This window comes from Myotis nattereri (assembly GCF_964212035.1).
Source record: "Myotis nattereri genome assembly, chromosome: X".
Classification (NCBI taxonomy): Eukaryota; Metazoa; Chordata; class Mammalia; order Chiroptera; family Vespertilionidae; genus Myotis; species Myotis nattereri.
The window spans coordinates 104,033,646-104,059,084 of record NC_138078.1 but is presented as its reverse complement, the minus strand read 5'-3'; the positions used below and the strand labels follow the sequence as shown (position 1 = coordinate 104,059,084).

The 25,439-nt window shown below is 40.1% G+C and overlaps 1 protein-coding gene across 1 annotated transcript; it reads right to left on the bottom strand.

The window, feature by feature from the left end:
• Window positions 1-4,340: 4,340 nt before the first annotated feature.
• On the bottom strand, window positions 4,341-12,541 carry LOC308511780 (ADP-ribosylation factor-like protein 13A; the record flags this gene model as incomplete). The annotated part of the gene is made up of 7 exons (XM_081081674.1): window positions 4,341-4,553; window positions 4,648-4,738; window positions 5,581-5,771; window positions 6,281-6,380; window positions 7,242-7,491; window positions 12,245-12,315; window positions 12,417-12,541. 7 exons carry the CDS (start codon window positions 12,539-12,541, stop codon window positions 4,341-4,343), a joined length of 1,041 nt encoding a protein of 346 aa, XP_080937800.1.
• Between the last annotated feature and the right edge of the window lie 12,898 nt (window positions 12,542-25,439).

The window sequence follows — 25,439 nt, the reverse complement described above, 5'->3', positions numbered from 1 at the left end:
TACAGTTATGAAGTAGTAACAAAAATAATTTTATGGTTGGGCATCACCACAACATGAGGAACTGTATTAAAGGGTCGCGGCATTATGAAGGTTGAGAACCACTGGACTAGAGGTGCTATAACATTCCTTCCAGCTCTATGACTAATAGGCTGAGCTCTGGTCAGAATCTGGTCAGATCCACAAGGTTCCTGGGGTGGTTCCCTTGGAGATGAGGCCATATTGCAATGCATAATAGGAAATGACACAGACTTAGTGTCAGACTCTCCAGGTTTTTTGCCAGAGACCAATTCCAGCATGTTCAGCAGAGCTGCACCTGGGAATGGCTTTAAGGCATTTCCCCAAACCTGAATAGGATACATTAAATTGATTGTGGCTGCCAGACAGCTAAAAGGCATCTTAATCTACATGTTATTGCCTCCTACTGGCTAAAACACCTGAACAGCCTAGGCTAATTCCCCCATTCTGACAATGGACTCTGTACCAAACCCTGACCCTTTGAAGTGTATATATCTGCCTCGCCTCAGGACAAGTTGTGTTAATAAAAAGCATGGGGTGGAGGGGATGAGGAGAGAACCTAAGACCTTAGACTTAAGACCTTAACTTCTTAGCTCCTTTAGCTAAGCTCCTCTGACCCCCAATGCCTTTCAAAATTATATCTTGTCTCCGGACTCTTTATTAGTCCCTGGACTCTATTTGCTCTATGCACAGCCTTCTCCAGATTCCTGAACCCTTCTTGATGCTGGGACAAGAACCCCAGCAGTTTTTATCTCTCAGAAACAATTATGGGCTAGATGGTTTATACTGCCTGGTGAGACTGTATCAAGTAGGAGTTAAGGCAATGAACTATGGAGTTGGACCTTAGTTTGAAAACCAGTCCTCCTGCTTCCTAGTGGGTGCCTTGGGACAAATGATTTGACCTCTCTGAACATCAGTTTCTGGATGTCTAAGATGATGAGAATAGAACTACCTCATAGGCTTGTGAAGATGAAAGGCATTAATGTAGTATGTAAAGTACTTAACTCATCACCAGGCAAAATGGAAGTGCCCAGTCAGCCGTGTCTATGACTACTACTCATTGCTATCAACGTAATTCTTCTGACATGGGCATGGCTAAGTTTAACCATTTTTCATGAATACAGTTTTATCTTTCTGGATGGAGTTTGAGAAATGTATAAACAGATCTTTCTGGCCAAAGCATCTCTAGAGTCAGATCTGGGTTTAGTTCTTTGCTCTGCTTCTTTCAGGCTCTGGGACCTTGGGCAATTATTTCACATCTCTGTCCTTATCTGTAAAATGCAGGCAGGTATAATGCCTACCCCCAAGGGTTGTGATGAATATGATAATGAATGTGGAGAACTTAGTGCTGTGCCTGACATTTATAAGCCACTCAATAAGTGGTGGTGTGGACGAAAAGGGGCCACATGCTGAACTGACAAGCTCAGGAGAGGCCTGCATGGCAGTTTTGCAGACTTGGAGACCTAAAGTAACCACAAAGGATGGTCTGAAATTAAACCTTAACTGAAAGCAGTTATGGTGGGCAGTTACGTCCTAAGCTGATATCTTCACTGACAAGGTCAACCTTTACCGTAACTGAGCCTATCTGTCTTTTTGCATCTACGATAACATGTCCTTGGGATGTCTGGGTAACTTGTGACTTCCCTTTTTATGGAGCCCCTGGGGCACAGCCAGGTGTGCTGGGCCCAGGACAGATACCACAGATTTCTTCTTAATTGTTCCTGCACCCACCTAAGTATGTGTCCATCATTTTACTTTTTATCCTATCACAGAGGTTTCCCCGCTTCACTTAATCCCACCTCCTTAAATCTGTCACCAATGAATTTCATGTATAAATACGGATGTAACCCTGCCATTCTCCGGAGCAATATCTCAATTCGTTGAGGTTCTGCTTCCCGGCATATGTCGACAGTTTGGCTCAAATAAACTCACAAAAATTCTTTACAGGTTTCAATGTTTTTTTTACGTTAACAGTGGCTTTAATACTGATAGTGAAAATAATCAGTGTTGTGAGAATAATGATTACCTCCACTACCACTACTCTTGTTGGCATAGAGAGTTGAGTGTGTTCAAGTTTGAACAGTTTTGGCATACCTAACCAAAATGTTAGGAGAGGCAGCTGTCGCTGTTCCTGAAGGGACAGCAAAAGAGTTGTTGCCAGACTTCACTGACAGTGGCTGGGAATTTAAAACTGAGTTGTTTTTGGAGGCATGATGAAAAATGATTCAGCAGACTATATTCTCAGCAGAAAAATTCTATTTATTCTACCAGTCCCATTATATCTAAAACCTGTAGGAGGAAAATGTAATTCTAAACTGGCCCTGTACCTCTAAGACTCAATTTCAGTCGGTCAGCCAGGACATGTTGTTCATAGACTTCCTCGGCAGCATCTGGGTGCAAAGATGTAAGGTCTCTATTCTTTGTCAAGTTTGTTGTCAAATCGATGCTAACTGTTCTTGTGCTTCTTGTGGTTGTAAGATTCATTTGATGGATAGATATACTGGAGGGGTGGGATTTCTCAGGAATTCGATGTTAGAGTAGGTGGAGTTATATGGGACTGTAGAGGTGTTAAATAGAAATAATAAAACTGAAATCGTCCTGATGGTTCTGGAGATGAGTGTATTTAACGAGGGAGGGATATTGGCTTTTTCTTTTTGTGTCCCTCCGTTTTTCTCTTTAGTACTCTGTTAAAAGTCAAAGAGACAGAAAACAGCCAGTCACTGCAAGCAAAGCTAAGCTCCAGGTTTCCTGCCTTCTCAGACCACTCCAGGTTAGGATGGTAATGGCCACTTTCTAAGGGAGTGTAGACTCCACCTCACCAGGCACCCACCCTCTGGCCTGGACTCAGACTTTCTCTCACTCTAGCTTTCTCCCTTATCCCCTTCCTTTAAGGAATACTAACCACAGGTTTCAAAGATGTCTTCATAAGCATCTTCCGGCATCATATCCTCTACATACCAGGTAGGCATTGTCTTTTTTGGTCTGAGTTCTGAGGTTATAGAAAAGAAAAATGGATTTCAATTTTGTACAGAGATTTAGGGGTAATTTCAGATACCTAGAAAAACACTTCCTCTATTCTTCCACCAGATTCCTTCTACTCAGCTCTCATCTTCACCCCTCATCTCAGATCAGTGCCTCTCTCCTCTTCAGTGTCCCTGGCCAAGTTCAGGCCCCTCCGTATAGATATAACAATCCAAGACTCTGGGGTAGCCTGAGGGCCAGATCCCTTGGAGAGCAGAGATGAGATTATAATATTGATACTTGACCATCACGGTGACTGAGGTTCCAGCAAACACTGAGAATGAGCGGCAACTAAGAACAATAGGCCTTCAAGTCCTCACAGCTATTTTTCTTTAATACCTTTATTATATTGGGAAAAATCATATAGCTTGTTATAAAAAGAAAATTTCCAATAAAACAAAAAAACAAAGAAAGGCACCTAGGCCTTTTACTTCTCTCCTAGTATATCACACCTAGAGAAAACCACTGCTATTGTTTTAGTGATTTTTCTCCAGATATTCTATGCATGTGTAAACATCATGCTTCACATGCTATCCTCTGACTTGCCTTTTTCTCTAACAAAACATCAGGTTGTGGAAAACTTTCCATGGCAGTAAATATGTCAACAATAGCCCGTTTAATGTCTGTATAGTATTCCATTGTGTAGATGTACCCTACTTTATTTAGTTGTTTTGCATTGTTAGACATTTAGCCTGTTTATAACGTTTAGCTATTGTACCTAATACTGTAATTGGAGAATCTCAAGCATCCTTTTTTGGGGTACTTGTGTAATTATCTTTGGATATAGATCAATAAATGAGATGATTGGTTCACAGTGTTTCCACATTTTTAAAGTTATCAATAATATATTGAAAGAGTGAGAAAAGGGAGAAGACAACCAAAATACTCTCCATAAAGATTGTGCCAATTTGTACCTCCACCACTGGAAATTGTAACTTTTAAGATAACCTATACCCATTCAGACAAAGATCTTGTGTTAGCCAGTGCTGAGCCATCATATTGGAGTACTAAGTGGTGGTACCCAAGGACTCTCCCTGTCCTTCATCCACTTCTCCTGACCACCAACCATAGTATGAGAAAAGAGTTTCAGACTCAAAATAGGAATGTTTTGTAAACTGTGAGAAGGTCTCTATATAGAGTGTCCCCCCAAAATGTATACACACTTAACAGCTGATAGCTCAATTGATGTTTCTTTCTTTTCAGATTTAACCCATTGGAATTTAATCATTATTCAAAGTGAATATACATTTTTTGGGACACCTGTATTTTTTCTTCTCTGACTAACCACTGATCTAGCATTACCTTCACAAAAAATCATCATCGTCATCTTCACAGTTGTAATCATCTTCATCATCGGTGTAAGTTTCTGGGAAGTGAAAGTCAGCTCTATACTTGTAGTGAAGCTCAGTAGTGTTTTGAGCTCCCTTTACCTTAGAACATTCACCTTCCTCCATGGGTTCATCTAAGGCAAATTTCACTGATACATTCTTTTTAGGTGTTAATCTTAAGCCTTCTTTCTGTACAGCAAGAAGATGAAGAGGGAAAAGTCAGTTGGTGCCCAACAGTTTAGAGATTGGTCCCTGTCGCAATAACATTTAAAGAGTCATTTACCTTTAGGATTGGCTTTAGAGGCCTAGTTTTCATTGAATGTTGTTCTAGAGGCTCTTCTTTTTCTTCTGTCATTTCTACATTGGTAGGGACTCTGGGGAACATAGAAAGGACAAAGCAATAGTGAAAATAGACACACTTCAAGCTCCTTAATTAAAGGCACCTGTTACCCCATTCCTGCATATGTATTTGAACAATGAAATGGACAATAGAGCAAGACATTTTAGCCTTTTATTCCTCAAAACCTTGATCGCCTCCTGTTTTCTTATTTTTCTTTTTCATATTCCTCTTCTCCCCCATATTTCCTTATTATTGGATCAGAGAACTGCAAGTAGAGAATGCAGGGTGGCTCCAGGACATTCATATAGAAAATATTGCCTAGAAGTTCCTTAAGGGGCTTGTGTTCCTTTTCTTCTCCACATGGCAAATTGGGGAATAAAAATCATGTTTTGGAGAAGCTCTAATGTTGATAGTTTGGCTTTACCTTTCTGCAACTCATCCCACTAATGTGATCACTCAAGTTGTGCCAGGGGGAGGGTATACCTAACAATGCTGGAAAGTTTATGGTCACTGACCTAGCCCCATTTGAGCCAACTGATCTCGAAAGACTTGCTCAGAACCGTACAGAATCCAAGCACCTCCCAGAACTCCCTGCTTATGTTGAATATTGATTCCTGCATCTGTTCTTTTTTAAAATTATATTTTATTATTGATTTTAGAGAGGAAGGGAGAGCGAGAGAAAGAGAGAAACATCAAAGATAAGAGAAAATCATTGATTGGCTGCCTTCTGCATGCCCCACACTGGAGATCGAGCCCTCAACCCGGGCATGTGCCCTGGCCGGGAATCGAATTGTGACCTCCCGGTTCATGAGTAGACTCTTAACCACTGAGCCATGCCAGCTGGGCCTTATCAACCTAATAGAGGCAGCTCAGTACCTGGCTGAGGTACACTCATCCTTGTTGCCTGTGGTGTCCTCCTTGGAGTTGGTGGTACTTGAAGTGAGTGATTGTTGGTGAGAACACAGCTCTTCCTGTTTATTCTGAATGGCAGTTACCAGCCAGCGCAGCCCTTCAAGTAGGGGCCCATGGTTACTTCTTTGGAGGTTTTGTATAGCTGAACAGGGTTCCTGTGACCAAAAGAGAAGACTCCAGCTCAGGAACCTGAGACCACTGGGGATCACAGTCCCTCCCACTCTCAGCTAAGGAGCAGAGGTACACATAAGCTCTGCAGTGCCTAGAGAGGCTTTAAGACTTCCTAGGAGACCTCAGTATTCACAGCTGAGAATGTAAATAAAAGCTACAAAAGCTAAGGTCATTCAATAACGTGGTTGTGCTGTAATGTCTTAGATATGTGACTTTGGGCAAGGAACTCAGAGTTTTTGAGCCTCATCCATAAAATGAGGATATTGAAGCTTCCAGCTTTACAGAGCAATTTTGAAGTCGAATAAGAAAACATAGGTGAGAGTAGTTAAGAGTGGGATATTGTCATCATCGAGTCGGAAATCACCACTATAGGCATCACCTGGCAGGAAGAGGCTTTGCCTGAGATCTAGCATATGGGGCTGATTATGGAGTGGTGCAAGGTATGCATCAGCTGGGCTTGAGAGGGCAAAAGAGGGGAGGGGTTGACACTTACCAGAAGGCAAACGAACTTGTTGTCATTCATTATACTTTCCAGATATTTAATAATATCACAAGGTAAGAGGGCATTCTTTTTGTCTTGCTTGTTGGCCAATCTAGAGCAGGGCACAGGAGAGAGGGTAGGAAGAATAGAGGAAGAGTAAAACATAAATAGAGGCAAAGGGCAAGAAAAGAAGGGAAATAGGGGGAGAACCTGTTATGGTACAGTTGCTACATATTCAAGAACTAGCTTTAAAGACATGCACAATGAGATGAACCAGACATTTTCCTAGCCAATTCTCAATGACGGAAAGAATCACACATATAACTTGAATCCAAGATCATCCCCAGATCGAATTTCTCACTTCATCTCTACACTATGCCATAAAACTTTAATTAGAATTGCTAACTGGGATATGAACAGATTTGGAGTTTTTAAACAGCCTCTGCCAAACTCTGTTCATACTTGAGTTTGGGGTGCTAATGAGGAACAAAAAATGCAAAAAGGGAGTGGGGGTGATGATTGATTGGGCCGTCCGAAGTATCACCCTGGAATCAGTGCTAGTTACATGACTCTTGGGCAGTCTGTGAAGGGAGCAGGACATTGGCATCAATTATACAAAATAGGGGTGGTTTCAGGGGTAGAGACTGAAGCAGAAAAAGAGAAATTCAGGAAGAGTCAAGGGATGGAGGTAGGAAATCCAGATATTACTCTCCATTTCCCTTTGATGCTTGCTTTCAAAATTACATTTGCACAATTAGGTAACATTTTCACCCATGGCAGCATGTGGTAGAAAGAAGCTCTTAAAAACAGACCCCAGAGGACTGGGTTACCCCCTCCACACACACACTGAGCTGAAGGGAAGAGGAGATCTAGCTGGATGTGACAAAGGGACCACCCAGCTCTTCCTTTGTCTGCTTGTCTTCTGAAGGCACAAAATGGGAAGGGATAATTGAACACAAAGGCAGAGGCTTACAGTAGGATGGGTTTTCCTGCCACTCTTGCATCAGACAGAAGATTTGATAAAGTGGTCTTCACTTCTTGCATGCGTCCTAAGTCGCTGGAATCCAGGACAAAAATAATCCCTTGTGCTTGTGCATAGTAGTTGGGCCAGATTTCTTGTCCCCTCATATCTCCATTCAGGTCATAGATAGCAATTTCATATTCATCTAGCAGAACTGTAGTCAGTTTAGAGTTCATACAAGGGTCTATCTTGCTAGGAAGTACTGTGCATAAGGGAAGAGAGGAGAAGCAACCACAAAGCAGAGGGATATAGTTAGATGAAAGAATTTGTTAAACAAATGTTGACTAGAGACATAGCTGGTTTGGCTCAGTGGATAGAGAGTCGACCTGTGGACTGAAGGGTCCCAGGTTCAATTCCAGTCAAGGGCATGAGCCTTGGTTGCAGGCACATCCCCAGTGGGGGGTGTGCAGGAGGCAGCTGATCGATGTTTCTAACTCTCTATCCCTCTCCCTTCCTCTCTGTAAAAAAATCAATAAACTATATGTTAAAAAAAATGTTGACTAGAGCCTAGGAATGCTACTGAGGCATCTTGCCATCCTGTTCACTCATGGATTCATTTTCCTAAACCAGCACTTTGCCCAGGCAACCCTCTCCTGGCTCAGCAATCTTCAGTGAGTGGCCACTGCTCCCAGGAGAGAATACAGACTCCTCTGCCTCCTAACCTGCCAGCGCTATCTCTACCCTGTCTTGTGTCCACAGTGTCCCTGGTACACACCCAGTCTTTTCTTCCCTCTGCTCCTTGGCTCACTCTCCCCCCACTACACAGGAATGTCATGCTCTTTTGTGCCCTGGGCCTTCACAAGATGCTATTTTCGCAGCTTAGAACATTTCTTACATTGCTCTTTCCTTGGTTAATACCTATTTTTAAACATCTATTTAGATCTTGTTTCCTCTAGAAATGTTTTCCTAACTCACACCCCCACTCCCAAATCTGGGTAAGGTGCCTTTCTTCTGGGCTTATCACTATAACAGTACATATGACAGTGTTATAAATTCAACGGTTTACTAATCTGGATTATACACTGCAATAGGACAGGGACCCTTTCAATTTTATTCACTGCTACATTCACAATGCCAAGGGCAGAGGTGCTCAATAAATATTTGTTGAATGAATTTGATGAATGAATGAATAAATGAATGAGCAGGAGGCTCTTCTCTCCTACCCTTTTTTCAAGGCTCAGGAAGGCATCTTTAGGGAAGCTTATCTGACCACCCCAACTCCACTTTCTCTCCCTCATTGAGCACATGGTCTGTTAAGCTGGTCATTCACCTCCCTCTGTGCATGCCATGGCTTCCCAACTAAAATAATGAGGGAGGGGCTTTGCATTAGTTTACACTCAGTAGGTGTTCAATACATGTTTATGGTGCCTGTTATTGTGGGTAAGTATGAAGTACTTTTCATATGTCTTCTAAGAAACCATGCCAAATTTAGATACATTTGCCCTGTCAAGGCCATGGCCAGATCATACAGTCCCATAGGGCAGTGGTCGGCAAACTGCGGCTCACGAGCCACATGTGGCTCTTTGGCCCCTTGAGTGTGGCTCTTCCACAAAATACCACGTGTGGACGCGCACGAACAGTGCAATTGAAACTTGGTGGCCCATGAGCAGAGGTCGGTTTCCGGCCTGGGAGAGTCTATTTTGAAGGCGTGGCGTTAGAAGAAGTGGGGGTGTTGGTCGGGCGATGGGAGACATGGTGCAGGTGTGCCAAGGGATACGCAGCGCAAGGGAGGCGCGCGATTCATGCACGAGTTGAGTGAGCCAGTCAGTCAGCAGTCTCACTGTGCAGTGGTTAGTGCTAGTCGCGTCCGCAGATCGCGCGCGGGTGACAAAACTACCTACTCGAAGCATAAAGTTACCTGTATTTTTCCAACCAGCAGCAAATACTGCAGGTATTTTTGTCATCAATTTAAGAATTGTAATTATTTTGTGTTGGTGGCTTTATTATTATTTTAGCAAAGGCCAGCTTAGGAGTACCCTAATTAAGTTAATGACAATGAACCTACCTATATAGTTTAAGTTTAAAAAATTTGGCTCTCAAAAGAAATTTCAATCATTGTACTGTTGATATTTGGCTCTGTTGACTAACGAGTTTGCCGACCACTGCCATAGGGCATTCCATACCTATTCTGCCCCCATAGAAGTGCAGTTCAAAAGGACAATCTTTCTACAAATTCCAGTCTGTTGAACTGAAAGTTCTGACCTAGATTTCTGCCCACATAAGCAGCAAAATGATTTTATAGATTCTCTATACTCAGACTTGGGAGTTCTAAGACCAGAATCAGTAGCTTTCTATTTCTAATCTCAGATCTACTTGTGACATTTTCATTAGGATTGGCAGAATGAATCATTTAGCTGAGAAGTTAGTAAGGTGCTTTCAGATCGTTGGTAATGTATGATTATATAGACATTTACATATATATGCATATATTATCATTATTACATTTTAATGTGATCTTATAACTTTTGTTTTCATGTTAGTCAATGCTCTTTTTAATTATAGCTTTCAGATAACATAAAATTTTCAGTCACAACTTTGATGTGATATCTGCTATGTCTCGCATTAGACTACTTAAAATAGTAAGCGAATAAAGATAGTTTTAATTTGTTTCCAGCATGAAGGCAAGCTTTAAGTTATTTTTCCCTGTCTAATCAAAACATTTTCCTTAGTTATTTTTCTTTTTACTTGAAACCTTACCAATTCCTTCAATAATGCAATCTATTGTTGGCAACCCTAGAAGCTGTGAGAAGTTGTTGTTCCCTGACACTTTACATTTCTCTTATCTCCTCTGTTAATTCATAAACTCCCTGAGGACAGGTAATGAGTCTAATTCATTCCTATATCCCATAAAACACAACAGTCCGGGTACTGTTGGCTTCTGAGTTACTTGGCGATGATAAAGGCCTACCCTACACCAATTGAAGCAGAATCTCTATGCTGGGACCCAAGTATTTGCATGTTTAACAAACTGCTATATTTAACAAAATCTGTAGGTGATACTTCCGCACTTTAAAGTTTGAGACCCACTACCCTAAAGAGCAAAGAAATCCATGCCTGTTGTGTCTCAGCATCATCTGGTGCTCCTTGTTAGATTTTGATTCCATGCCCCGCCCCCTAGTCCAAAGTGTCTGAGCCTACAGGTCCCACTAAGTAAGTGTAAAAGCATCCCACATTATTCTCATTTTTGGCTTTTAGTGCTCACTATGCTAAGGATCACCTATGGAGCTTTTAAAAACTATGACACTAGATCTCCTTCTCTGAAGGTTTGATGCCATAGATCTGGGGTGGGGCTCAAGCATCATGTTCATTTTTAAAAGCTTCCCAGGTTATTGAAATGTATAGCCAGATTTGAGAGGCACTGCCCTAAATTCCCTCATTTAGGGCACCTACTTATGCTCACCCAGACAAAACAGTTATAGTATATGCTGTCATTGAGAATAATGGCTTCAGATCACAGATAGTTTATAGCTTCAAAGTTACTACTTATAGTAACACAAGTTACTACTTATAGATTGGTATTTCCTTCCTAGGCTGTTATCTGCAATCATAAACATTTGCAGGAACAGGAGAGGTGAGCTATTGCATATTGTGTACAGAGCAGCCTAATAGATTGACTGTAGTAGTCCTGTATGGACTGAGACATTCCTTAGAATGTGACAGCAGTGGAGCTTTGCTTCTTGGCCATTAGAAACTTCCCTGTGAATGAATTCACAACTCCAGGCTCTATCATCTAGAAGTCAGAATGGAAAGCAGATACTATTCTCAAAGACAAAATAGCATATGGCTAATTATGGAAGAGTGCTTCCCAAAGCTGGCTGCCCATCAAAAACGCCTGGAGAGTTCTTAAAATAGAGATTCCAGGGCCCCACTCAGGTAGATAATGGAGAGGATGAAATGCTAGGTAGTAGGACAGCATTATAGAAGGCATAGGTATGTGAAATAGATCAGTATGATGGCAGAGGAATGGCAAGTCATTTGTTTTCGCTCTATCAGGTCACATGCAGAGAGCATGAGAAATGAAGCTGGAAGAGAAGTCAGAAACCAAATCATAGAGGACCCTGTGTGCCTCTAGGAACTTAAATTTTATTTTGAATACAATGGGGAGGTATTAAATGCTTTTGAGCAGAAGAAAGTGCCATGATCAGATTTTTGTATTAAGTCCTTCAGGCAACTGTGTTGACTGAATGCTGGGGAGACAACTAGAGATGGAAAGATCAGCCAGCAGCCTGTTGCTGTAGTTCAAGAAAATTGCTGCAGGTTTCCAGTGCACCAGTGGCAGAGGAGTCAGGTTAGCCCTTTCCTGTACTTTGCTGAAGGCTTCTAAATGATATAAAATTCAGCCACATCATCATACCCCTACTTTTATTTAATAAACATCAATAGAGAGAATCTTATGCCAGCCTGTGTGCTGGGCTCTTTGACTAGCATTTAGTTGTGTCTTCACAACTAGAATAGTAGCTCCCTTCAATTCTGTGTAACTGCTTCTTGAAATGTCAACGTATTAAACTGGAGATCTGGTATTAAACTTGCATATCTCTGAATTGACAACATTTCAAAAGTTCCAACCCTCTGTATTAACTGTCACAAAGTATTTAATGTTATTAAACTTCTTAAGACCAAATTCCACTTTAATTGAGCTCTGAAATGAGACACTTTTTCAAACATGCTATCCTTCATAATTGACTGCAGTGTTTTACATAGTTTGAATCCATCCATACTGACACTATGTGAGGATGTTTAATTAGGATATCTTGTAAAGGGAGACAGTGACAGACATTACATAAACAAGCTGATAATGCCCCAGGAAAGGATTGTGTATGTGTGTTGGAAAGTGCTTATCTTCAAAAGAGGCAACCTGAGGGCTGTGAAGTAAAGCTAGGAAGGAATAATTATTTCATTGGTCACTGGGGCCCTTGGGAGACCTAAACCAATGTCTAATGCTCTTAGTTCCTTACGTCTGCACAAGGCCTCCGTAAGTAGACTTTTGCCTGCATTCTCCAGACCGATGATGATGATGGTCACATTCCTATTAATGGAAAAGAAAAATGAGCCAAAGCCTTAAAAACAGTTAGTTCTTAAGCTAAACAAAGAAGTCTATTCTTCTTTGGTGTTTGGGGATCTTCCTACAGTAGTCCCAATATATGTATCATAAAAGGCACAGCCAAGGTGGTAGAAGGTTCTATAGGAACCCCTTCCCAAGGTCTCCAAGGATGTGTTTCTTCCCGAGTCACTTGCCTTGCAGGATTAGCCATTCTCTTCAAACCTTGTTCTCAATCTTGCATGAAGACAGACTAATCACTTCCCCTAAAAATATATATCATGATTTGTCCCATGTGGGACTGTGGGCAGATACATTGGAGGAAATGGTGGAGTAGGTCTAGGGAAATAATTACAATATTACCTTCGTGTCTCTTTATTATTTACTTGAGGCCTTCAGGATGTCATTATCTTGAACATGATTCATCTTAGTTCTGTAATATTAAGGGAAACAAGTAAATAAGAAATCAGCCCCACCATTAACATTGAATTTGTCAGTTTATGACTACATAGGTGCTGATAAACTGAAAGCCTTGTACTGACAGAAGTCCATTACTTCATTCTAGCCACCCTTATCTATAAATGTCATAGAGCGAGGGATGGGTAATCCTCAATTCTACTGGCATATTCCTGCAAAATGGGATGGTTTCTTGTTAAAGCAACCTACACAGGCACGATGGCATCAGGTGTGGCCTTCCCTTCAGCCGTAGATCATCCCTGTTGGGAATATCTTCATTCAACCTTAGGTGGGGTGAGGTGAAGCTTCGGAGAAGAACCAGCTGAGATTTCAAGGACCTATTTATTGGGAAACCTGTTCTAAGTGACAACTATCTACTATTCTTGGTTCTCTTATTGCCTCTGCTTAAAAAATGTTGGTGAGCCATTGTCATAGATTTCATAAAATTCCTAGAGCTGTAAGGGACCTTAGAGATCATCTAGTCTAATAGATTGCAAACATCAGTCCAGGTGCCCCACTCTCAAATATTCCCAGGGAGTTGCATAATCTCTCCAGTAGTTTTCAAAGTGCAACAATATTCGGAAGTGAATACCTAAGTAAAAAGGATAATTTAGACAACCACCTCAAGGTCCATCCATGTTGTAGCATATATTAGTATTTTGTTGCTTTTTATGGCTGAATAATATCCCATTGTATGGATATACCACTTTTTGTTTATTCATTAGTTTATGGACATTTGGCTCTTGTCAATAATGCTGCTATAGACATTTTTTTTACAACTTTGTGGACATATGTTTTCAGTTTTCATGGGTACATATACTTAGAAGTGTCATCACTGGGTCATATAACTCTACATTTAAACTTTTGAGCAAGTGCCAGACTGTTTTCCCAAGTGGCTGTAACATTTCACATTCCTACTAGCAAAGCAGGAAGGAAGCCAGCTGCCTGAGCATTGGCTCCACCTACTTGTGCATATTCATTTACACAGTGGCATTCTCTACCTGTACATTTAGGTGGCCATATCCACTGGGATTATAGATACCATTTGTCCTTGATACATAGTAGGCCCTGTCCTAGGCACTTTTCACAGTCATATTCTCCACTTGAGAGGCTGATACAGTGCCCCAGTGTGCCTATATGGTAATGGCAAATTGAGATTAGAACTGTCAACATAAGAAACATGCAAATCTACAGGGAATTTTTGTGAGTTTATTTGAACCAAACCATTGACAATTGTCAGGAAACACAATCTCAAAGGATTGAGAAAATGCTCCAGAGAATGGCAGTTTTGCACCTTATTCACACACACACACACACACACACACACACACACATCAAAAAAACAAAACAAAACACACACAAAAAATGTTATAGGGATTTAACAGTCGAGTAGAAGATTCCAAGAATCAAACCAACAATTTGTCATATGAGGAAGCAAAAAACACCCAATCAGAAGAGCAAAAAGAATAAAAAAATATGAAGATAGTGTAAGGAGCCTCTGGGACAACTTCAAACATACCAACATTCCAATTATGGAGGTGCCAGAGGGGACAAGAGAAAGCAAGGTATTGAAAACCTATTTGAAGAAATAATGATAGAAAACTTCCCCTACCTGGTGAAAGAAATAGACTTACAAGTTCAGGAAGCACAGAGAGTCCCAAACAAGAAGAACCCAAAGAGGCCCACACCAAGACACATCATAATTAAAATGCCAAGGGTTAAAGACAAAGAAAGAATCTTAAAACAGCAAGAGAAAAGAAGTTAGTTACCTATAAGGGAGCACCCATATGACTGTCAGATTTCTCAACAGAAACTTTGCTGGCCAGAAGAGAGTGGCAAGAAATATTCAAAGTGATTAATAGTAAAGACCTACCAAGATTACTCTACCCAGCAAAGCTCTCATTTAGAATTGAGGGTCAGGTAAAGAGCTTCACAGATAAGAAAAAGGTCAAGGAGTTCATCACCACCAAACCAGTATTACATGACATGTTGAAGGGTATTATTGAAGAAGAAGAAGGAGAAGAAGGAGAAGAAGAAGGAGAAGAAGAAGAAGAAGAAGAAGAAGAAGAAGAAGAAGAAGAAGAAGAAGAAGAAGAAGGAGGAGAGGAAGAAGAAACAAAAAAATATGAATGATAAAATGGCAATAAATACATATCTATCCACAATTGAATCAAAAAAATCAAAATAAATGAACAAGAAATCTAATGAACCAAATAAACTGGTAAATAAAACAGAATCAGAGGTTTGGAAGTATGGAACAGACTGACGAATCTCAGAGGGAAAGGGGGATGGAGAATGGGAAGAGATTAACCAAAGATCTTACCTATGGACACAGACAGTAGGGTGGTGAAGGCCTGGGATGGGGCAGGAACAGGGTGGAGGAGGACAATAGGGGGGAAAAACCAGGACATTTGTAATACTCTCAAAAAAGATTAAAAAAAAAAAACCCTTATCCTAAGGGAGGATTAATGGAATAACCAAGGAAGAAAATGATTAGACTAGGGATTATTGATCCTTTCATTTCCAGTGCCTCTCCTGGGTACTCTGGGATGAAATCACCTAAATTCAATCTACAGTTTTAGATTTCTTATCTGTAGAATGGAGATAATGATAATATTTTGCTTACCTTGAGGTGGGTACTTACTGATCAGATTACTGGTTTTTTCTGGATGGATGACTTATGATGTGTAGAGTAATAGGAAGATGTGTTGAGATGTTTAGCCTTTGTGCCAGATTAACACAGCACAGTTGCCCACTTATGAGAATATAGCAGTGACCTAATAATGGCTGTCAATGTTCTGACATATCTATGGCAACCACTGCCTGGTTCATAGCAAACAAACTCACATCTCCCTACCTTGTACGATGTACAGCTGATTACTAAATGAATTTTTAGTAATCATATTTTTTTTTTAGTTTACAAAGTATTGACATAGAATTTACAATGTGCCAGCACTCATTTAGGCACTTTATACATATTAACACATTTAATTTGGTCATTATTACAAAATGACCAACAAGTGGGGGCTATCATTCCTACTTTTACAAGATGAGGTTCACAGCAAACATTTTTTTTAATGAGTAGAAAGAGTACAAAAGTAACAATTAACAGTATAGTAGAGTAAATTTTAAAAAGAGAGATAGGATGAGGTTCAAGGTTACCTGGCTAGTAAGTGATAAATCAGAATTGCAACCCAGGTGGTCTGGCTTCAGAGTTCATATATATTGAGTTAAGTGTCTTACAGGCTATGTGAGTGAGAAGACCTCGGGTATCAGAGAAACTGCCCTGCTCTTGGCCTTTCCATCTCTTCTAGCCAAACTATACCGCACTTATTTTTTTCAGTGAACTTTTTAAAAAGTAAGTTGGCATACAATATTATATTAGTTTCAGGTGTACAACATTGTGATTTGACATTTATATACTTTATGATGTGATCACCACAATAAGACTAGTAACCACCTATCCCTGTAAAAAGTTATTTAGTGAACTTTTAAAAAATAAACTTTATTTTAGAATGGTTTTAGATATATAGAAAAATTACAGACACTACAGAGAGTTCCCATATTCCCTGAACCCAGTTTTCCTTATTATTTTGTTGTTGTTAATCCTTACTCGATATTTTTCCATTAATTTTTAGAAAGAATGGAAGGGATAGCGGGAGAGAGGGAAGGTGGGAGAGAGGGAGGGAGGAGAGAGAGAGAGAGAGAGAGAGAGAGAGAGAGAGAGAGAGAGAGAGATGTGAGAGAGATTCAGTGATTGGTTGCCTACTGCATGTGCCCCTATCAGGGCCAGGGATTGAGCCTGCAACCAGGGTATGTGTCTAGGCCCCACCCCCTATTCTTAATACCTTACACTAGCATGGCACATTCGTTACAATGAATGAACTGATGTTGATATGTGATTATTTACTAAAGTTCATGCTTTATTCACATTTTATTAGTTTTTACTTAATGTCCTTTTTCTTTCCAAAGATCCCATTTAGAATATCACAGTATGTTTACTTGTCAAGTGTCCTTAGCTTTCTCTTGGTTGTGACAGTTGTGCAGACTTTAATTTTGATGACTTAGACAGGAGCACTGGTCAGGTGTTTTGGGGAGGAAAACCACAGAGGTAAAGGCCCTTCTCATCACATCATATCATGAGCACGTGCTATCAATATGACTTATTGCTGATGATATTGACCTTGATCACCTGACTGAGGTGGTATTTGTCAGGTCTTTCCACAGTAGATTTACTTTATTCTCCTTTTCATGCTGTATACTTTGGAAGAAAGTTACTATGTGCAGCTTATACTTAAAATGGGGAGTTATGCTCTATCTCCTTGATGGTGGAATATCTCCGTAAATTATTTGGGATTCTTCTATGGGAAGTTCTTCTAGTCTCATCCATTTGTTTATTAAATCATTTATTAATACAGAATGGGTTAATAGGTATTCATTTTACAGACTGAGTTATAATCCAATACTCCTTTATTTACTTGCTCAAGTTGTTCCAGCTTTTGCATTGGGAGTTCTTTCAATGGACTTCTGTATCCCTTTGACATATATCCAGTGTTATGGATTTTTTTTGAGAACTTCCTCTCTTGCTGGCACTGTGAGAGGCTTCAGGCTCATCTGTATTCCGTAGTCTTAGAATCAGCCATTTCTTTCTTTTTTGATTAAGTTATTACATATGTGTCCTTATCCCCACATTACCCCCTATCCCCCCCACTCATGCTCCCTCCCTGCTGTGTCCATTGGTTAGGCATATATTCTAGCATGTAAGTCTTTTGGTTGATCTCTCCCCCTTACCACCACCCTACCCTACATTCCCTCTGAGGTTTCATGGTCGGATCGTTGCTTCTCTGTCTCTGGATCTGTTTTTGTTCATCAGTTTATGTTGTTTGTTATATTCCAAAAATGAGTGAGATCATCTGGTATTTATCTTTCTCTGACTGGCTTATTTCACTTAGCATAATGCTCTCCAGTTCCATCTATGCTGTTGGAAATGGCAAGAATTCCTTCTTTTTTACCACAGTGTAGTATTCCATTGTGTAGATGTACCACAGTTTTCTAATCCATTCATCTACTGATGGGCACTTAGGCTGTTTCCAGATCTTAGCTATGGGGAATTGTGCTGCTATGAACATAGGGGTGCATATATCCTTTCTGATTGGTGTTTCTGGTTTCCTGGGATATATTCTAGAAGTGGGATCACAGGGTCAAATGGGAGTTCCATTTTCAGTTTTTTGAGGAAACTCCATACTGTCTTCCATAGTGGCTGCACCAGTCTGCATTCCAACCAGCAGTGCACAAGTGTTCTTTTTCTCCACATCCTCTCCAGCACTTGTCGTTTGTTGATTTGTTGATGATAGCCAGTCTGACAGGTGTGAGATGGTACCTCATTGTTATTTTGATTTGCATCTCTCGGATGATTAGTGACTTTGAGCATGTTTTACTATGTCTCTTGGATTTCTGAATGTCCTCTTTTGAAAGGTGTCTATTTAGGTCCTTTGCCCATTTTTTGATTGGATTGTTTATCTTCCTTTTGTTAAGTTGTATGAGTTCCCTATAAATTTTGGAGATTAGGCCCTTATCAGATATGACATTGACAAATATGTTTTCCCACACAGTGGGTTTTCTCATTGTTTTGTTGATGGTTTCTTTTGCTGTGCAGAAGCTTTTTATTTTGATGTAGTCCCATTTGTTCATTTTCTCTTTAGTTTCAAGTGCCCTAGGAGCTGTATCAGTGAAGAAATTGCTTCGGCATATGTCTGAGATTTTGTTGCCTTTGGATTCTTCTAGAATTTTTATGGTTTTGTGTCGTACATTTAATTCCTTTATCCATTTTCTGTTTATTTTTGTGTATGGTGTAAGTTGGTGGTCTAGTTTCATTTTCTTGCACATATCTCTCCAATTTTCCCAACACCATTTATTGAAGAGATTATCTTGACTCCATTGTATGTTCTTGCCTCCTTTGTCAAATATTAATTGAGCATATTGGTTTGGGCCGATTTCTGGGCTCTCTATTCTATTCCGTTGATCTATATGCCTATTCTTGTGCCAGTACCAGGCAGTTTTGAGAACAGTGGCTTTGTAATACATCTTGATATCTGGTATTGAGATCCCACCTACTTTGTTCTTTTTCAGGATTGCTGCAGCTATTCGGGGTCTTTTTTTATTCCAGGTGAATTTTTGGAGAGTTCGTTCTAGATCTGTGAAGTATGCCGTTGGTATTTTAATGGGAAGTGCGTTGAATTTATAGATTGCTTTGGGTAGTATGGACATTTTAATGATGTTGATTCTACCAATTTATGAACACGGTATGTTCTTCCATCTGTTTATGTCTTCCTCTATATCTTTTTTCAACGTCCTGTAGTTTTCTGAGTAGAGGTCTTTTACCTCTTTAGTTAAGTTTATTCCTAGGTAGCTTAATTTTTTTGGTGCGATGGTAAATGGGATTGTTTTTATAATCTCTCTTTCTGAAAGTTCACTATTGGTGTATAGAAATGCCTCAGATTTCTTGGGGTTAATTTTGTATCCCGCTACATTGCCAAATTCATGTATTAAGTCTAGTAGCTTTTTGATGGAGTCTCTAGGGTTTTGTATGTATAATATCATGTCGTCTGCAAATAAGGACAGTTTTACTTCCTCTTTTCCAATTTGGATGCCTTTTATTTCTTCTTCTTGCCGAATTGCAATGGCTAACACTTCCAGTAGTATGTTGAACAGGAGTGGTGAGAGTGGGCATCCCTGTCTTGTTCCTGTTCTTAGGGGAAATGGTGTTAGTTTTTGTCCATTGAGTATGATGTTGGCTGTGGGCCTGTATTATATGGCTTTTATTATGTTGAGGTATGATCCTTCTACTCCCGCCTTACTGAGAGTTTTTATCAAAAATGGATGTTGAATTTTGTCAAATGCCTTTTCTGCATCAATTGATATGACCATGTGGTTTTTTTCTTTCAATTTGTTTATGTGATGTATCACGTTTATTGATTTGTGTATATTGTACCATCCTTGCATCCCCGGGATAAATCCTACTTGGTCATGGTGTATGATCTTTCTGATGTACTGCTGGTCCGATTTGCTAAGATTTTGTTGAGGATTTTGGCATCTATGTTCATGAGGGATATTGGCCTGTAATTCTCGTGCATTGTGTTGTCTTTACCTGGTTTTTGTATGAGGGTGATGCTGGCGTCATAGAATGAGCTTGGAAGTGTTCCTTCCTCTTGAATTTTTTGTAGTAGTCTGAGGAGGATAGGTTTTAGTTCTTCCTTGAATGTTTGGTAAAACTCCCCTGTGAAGCCGTCTGGTCCTGGGCTTTTGTTTGATGGATGCTTTTTGATGATTGCTTCAATTTCTTCCATAGTTATTGGCCTGTTGAGATTTTTAGATTCTTCCTGATCAAGTTTTGGAATGTTGTATTTTTCTAGGAATTTGTCCATTTCCTCCAGGTTGTCTAGTTTGTTGGAGTAGAGCTGTCCATAGTATTTTTTAACAATCATTTGTATTTCTGTGGGGTCTGTTGTTATTTCGCCTCTATCATTTCTGCTTTTGTTTATTTGGGTCCTCTCTCTTTGCTTTTGGTGAGTCTGGCTAGAGGTTTGTCAATCTTGTTTATCCTTTCAAAGAACCAGCTCTTGGTTTCATTGATTTTCTGTATTGTTTTTTTTGGTCTCTATGTCATTTATTTCTGCTCTAATCTTTATTATCTCCTTCCTTCTGCTCACTCTGGGGTTTTCTTGTTGCTCTCTTTATAATTCTTTGAGTTGTAGAGTTAGATGATTTACTACCATTTTTTCTTGTTTTTTGAGCTTTCCTTGCATTGCTGGCTTGGTGGTGATAAACTCCCTTAGCCTTTTTTTGTCTGTGAAGTTTCTTATTTCCTCTTCAAGTTTGAATGATAGCCTTGCTGGATAGAGTATTCTTAGATTCAGTCCTTTGTAGAGCTATAAACTTCCCCCTCAGGACTGCTTTCATTGTGTCCCATAGGTTTTGGATTGTTGTGGTTTCATTGTCATTAGTTTCCAGGATGTTTTAAATTTCTTCTTTGATCTCATTGGTAACCCAGTCAATATTTAATAACATGCTATTCAGCTTCCAGGTGTTTGAGTATTTTGGGATGTTTTTATTGTAGTTTATTTCTAATATTATGCCATCGTGGTCTGAGAAGATGCTTTTTATGATTTCAATCTTCTTGAATTTGGGGATACTTTGCTTGTGACCCAATATATGGTCTATTTTTGAATATGTCTTATGAGTACTTGAGTAGAATGTATATTCCATGGCTTTGGGGTGAAGTGTTCTGAAGATGTCTATTAAGTCCATCTGATCTAGTGAGTCATTTAGGATTGCTGTATCTTTGCTGATTGTTTCTCTAGAGGACTTATCCAGTGCTGTCAGTGGTGTATTAAAGTCCCCTACTATGATTGTATTATTGTCGATCTCTCCTTTGATATCTTCCAGGAGTTTTTTTTATGAATTTGGGTGCTCCTACATTGGCTGCATATATGTTTACCAGGGTTATATCTTCTTGTTGTATAGATCCCTTTAGTATTATGAAGTGGCCTTCCTTATCTCTTATTATGGCCTCCACTTTGAGGTCTATTTTGTCCGATATAAGTATTGCTACCCCAGCTTTCTTTTCCTTTCCATTTGTCTGAAAGATATTTTTCCATCCTTTCACTTTCAGTCAGTGTGAGTCCCTTCTAATGACGTGGGTCTCTTGTAGACAGCAGATGTATGGGTCATGTTTTTTTATCCATTCAGCCACTCGATGTCTTTTGGTTGGAGCATTTAATCCATTTACGTTTAAAGTTATTATTGAAAGGTACTTGTTTGTAGCCATTTCCTTTTTTGTGTGGCTGTTTTCTTTCTGAGCTTTTTATTTCTTCTTTTTACACCAGTCCCTTTAGCTTTCCTTGCATTGCTGGCTTGGTGGTGATACACTCCCTTAGCCTTTTTTTGTCTGTGAAGTTTCTTATTTCCTCTTCAAGTTTGAATGATAGCCTTGCTGGATAGAGTATTCTTGGATTCAGTCCTTTGCTTTGCATCACTTTGTAAATTTCCGTCCATTCTTTTCTGGCCTGATGTGTTTCTGTTGAGAAATCATTTGATAATCTAATGGGAGATCCCTTGTATGTAACTTTCCGTCTCTCTCTTGCAGCCTGTAAGATTCTCTCTTTGTCCTGAACATTTGCCATGGTAATTATGATGTGTCTGGGTGTGGGTCTTTTCGGGTTCACCTTGTTTGGGACTCTCTGGGCTTGTGTGACTTTTTTCTTCCCCACCTCAGGGAAGTTTTCTGATATTATTTCTTCGAATAGGTTTTCTAATCCTTGTTCATCTTTCTGTTGTTCTGGCACCCCTATTATTTGTATGTTGTTTCGTTTCATGTTGTCCCAAAGCTCCCTTAGGGTCTCCTCCTATCTTTTAATTTTTTTCTCCAATTGCAGTACATTTTGGGTGTGTTTTGCTTCCTTGTCCTCTAATTCACTAATTCGGTCCTCCGCTTCTCCTAGTCTACTGTTGATACTTTCAATGGTGTTTTTTATTGCAGCTATATCACTCTTCATTTCTTCTTGGGTCTGACTTAAGTTGTTGATTTTTTCATCTGTTTCGTCTAGCTTCTTCAATATGTTATTGATTTTTTCATCTGTTTCTTCTAGCTTCTTCCATATGTTATTGATTTTTTCATCTGCTTCTTCTTGCTTCTTGCATAGGTAGTTGACTTTTTCATCTGTTTCTTCTAGCTTCCTGCAGAAGTTGTTGATTTTTTCCTCCATCCGGTTTATGCACTCTAGGACCCTTATTCTGAATTCTTTTTCTGTCATGTTGCATGCCTCTGTATTACTTAGCTGCTTTTCTGGAGAGTCCTCCTTCTCTTTCCTTTGGGTGTTTCTTTGTCTGCCCATGTCAGATCTCACTGACATATCTAGACGTTGAGTCATTCAGTGGCTGCTCCCTGGGTGGCAGTGGCTCCTTGGGCTGTGGTTGCTCCTCGGGTGGTTGCGGTAGCAGCTGCTCCTCAGTTGGCAGCAGCTCCTCTGGTGGGTGCTGTTCACAGCTGTGGTGGCTCTTCTGGCTTGTGGGAGGAGGCTTCATGTACAGCTGCTGTTCCTCAGACAGAGGGTGTGGTGCTCAGGAGGCTGCTGTCGCTTGGATCTGCTGCGTTGATTTAAAGGCACAAAATACAACACAACAAGGCACCACGTACCATGCACTAAACACAAATATATTCACGATATTAATAACTGCAAATAAAGGTGACCACCCGAATTAAGAGACTTAGGGGATAAGGAAGAAAGAAGAGAAAAAGATAAAAGAGAAAAAAGAAAAGAAAAGAAAAGCAGGGAATGAAAAAAAAGGAGTGCAAAAATGAAATTGGCAGAAAGGAGGGGGAAAGAAAAAAGAAAAAAAAGAGAAAAAAAAGAGCGAAAAGAGAGAATGAAGTAGAAGAGGGGAAGAGAGTATGTATATGAGGAGAAAACTCCTATAGAACCACCACTAATCCCAACAAATTCCAGCAACAGCTCCCTGGAGATGAATGCAAACTAGAAACAACCAATAATATCAAGAGAAACAAGGGAGAACAGAAGCACAAAAATATCCGGGGGGGCGGGGGCAGGGTGGAGGGAGGGGAAAAACCAGCAGAAAAAAAGAAAAAGAAAAAGAAAAACAGCCTCACAACCAGTCCTAAAAAATCACACACACACACATAGACACACACAAAAAATAAACAACAACAACAACAAAAAAAAACAATGTACTCAACAATCAAACAAACAGCCCCAAAACAATAGAAAGATAGAAGAAGAAAAAAAAAATTGGATAGTGAAGAAAGATAAGGGATATGTGTATAAGGATTTAGAGCAGTGGATTGGAAATAGGATATATATGTAGGGGGAGATTTTGACAGAAGGAATAGGGAAAATCTAAAGCAGGAATAGGGTAAGAGAAACAGGACAACAAAAGGGGAAAAGTGAGGGAGAGGGTTTTAGCATAGAGGTAAAATTGAGGTAGGGAAAATTGATGCTAAAGGAACGATGAAAATAGAATGGAGAACACTAATCCCAAAATAAAATAAAGAAAAAATAAAATGGCACTTTAAAAATGGTAAAATGGTAGCAGTAATAATACTGGTTAAAAATAAAAATGTAGTAACTAAAAGGGTAAAATCAGGTGGTGGAAAAAGAAGGAAAAAAAATGGTTTCTTAGTCAAAAGGTGAAAAAAGGAAAAATAAAAAAGAAGAAAAAAAATTTGCAGTAGTGAAGGTCCTTCGGTTCTTCAACCCATCAGTCTGGCTCGCCTTAGTCCTGTCAGGTATTCAGGAGAGTGTTGAATGTCCCTGTGATACACTGTTCCTCTGTGTTGTAAACCACAGTCCTGATTTTAAAGCAGGCCGTATTTGTTTCCCAGACTGCCTTAATTTGTATTTACCTAAGAGTCAGTTTGTGGCTCAGCCTCTGGGTGGCAGTGTTTTTGGGTTGGCCTCTGAGGCTATAGGGCCTCTCTGTCCAGTAGCTTGGGTTTATCGTCTCTATTGCACTTAAAACTGGTGTGGGGAAGTCCACTGCCCAGAGCTGGTTCCTTAATAGTTACTCGCTCTGTGTTGTTGCTGGGATTCTGTAATTTTTTTCTTTTTTAAAATATATTTTTATTGAGAGGGAGAGTTAGAAAGAAGCATCAATGACATGAGAGAATCATTGATGGCTGCTTCCTGCAAGCCCCACACTGGGGATTGAACCCGTAACCTGAGCAAGTTCCCTGACCGGGAATCGATCTGGACCTCCCAGTTCATAGCTTAACACTCAACCACTGAGCCCAGCCAGCTGGGCTATAATTTTCTTGAGTGTTGGAAAGACCTGTGAATATAATGGTAATCACTCCTGTGATTATGTTATTAATCAGTTGACTTTGAAGTAAGTCGAAAGGAAGATTATCCGGATTGGCCTGACTTAATTAGGTGAGCCCTATAAAGAGTATGAACCCTTCCAAAATCAGAGCAATTCAAAGGAGAGAAGGCCTATGCAAGGACAAGGAGGTAAGAGTGGCCTACAGGGACTGAGAAAGCAAGAACCTCAATTGCAGGGTCATAAGGAAGATCACTCTGCTATCAACCTAAGGAAACTTGCAAGCAGATCCGTTCCCAGTCAAGCCTCCATGGAAACTGTGATGTAATAAATTTGTCACGTTTAAGGCTGCTAAGTTTGTTATAATTTATTATTCAGCAATAGAAAACTAGTATAAGATATTCGTATGAGAATGTTGATGACATTATTTGCAACAGCAGAAGATAAGAAATAATCAAATGTCCAAAATAATAATGTATTAAATAAGTCAGAACACATGCTATATAATAAAGAGGTAACATACAAGTTGACCATGACACCCTTGCACAAGATGGTCAGCCCCATGTGATCACAAGATGGCCAGCAGGGAAGGGCAGTTGGGGGCAACCGAGCCAGTAGGGGAGGGCAGTTGGGGGTGACCAGGCCTGCAGGGGAGGGCAGTTGGGGGCGATTGCACCAGCAGGCGATCAGTTAGGTGTCAATCAGGCTGGCAGGGGAGTGGTTAGGGCAGAGATAGGCAAACTTTTTGACTCGAGGGCCACAATGGGTTCTTAAACTGGACCGGAGGGCCGGAAGAAAAGCATGGATGGAGTGTTTGTGAACTA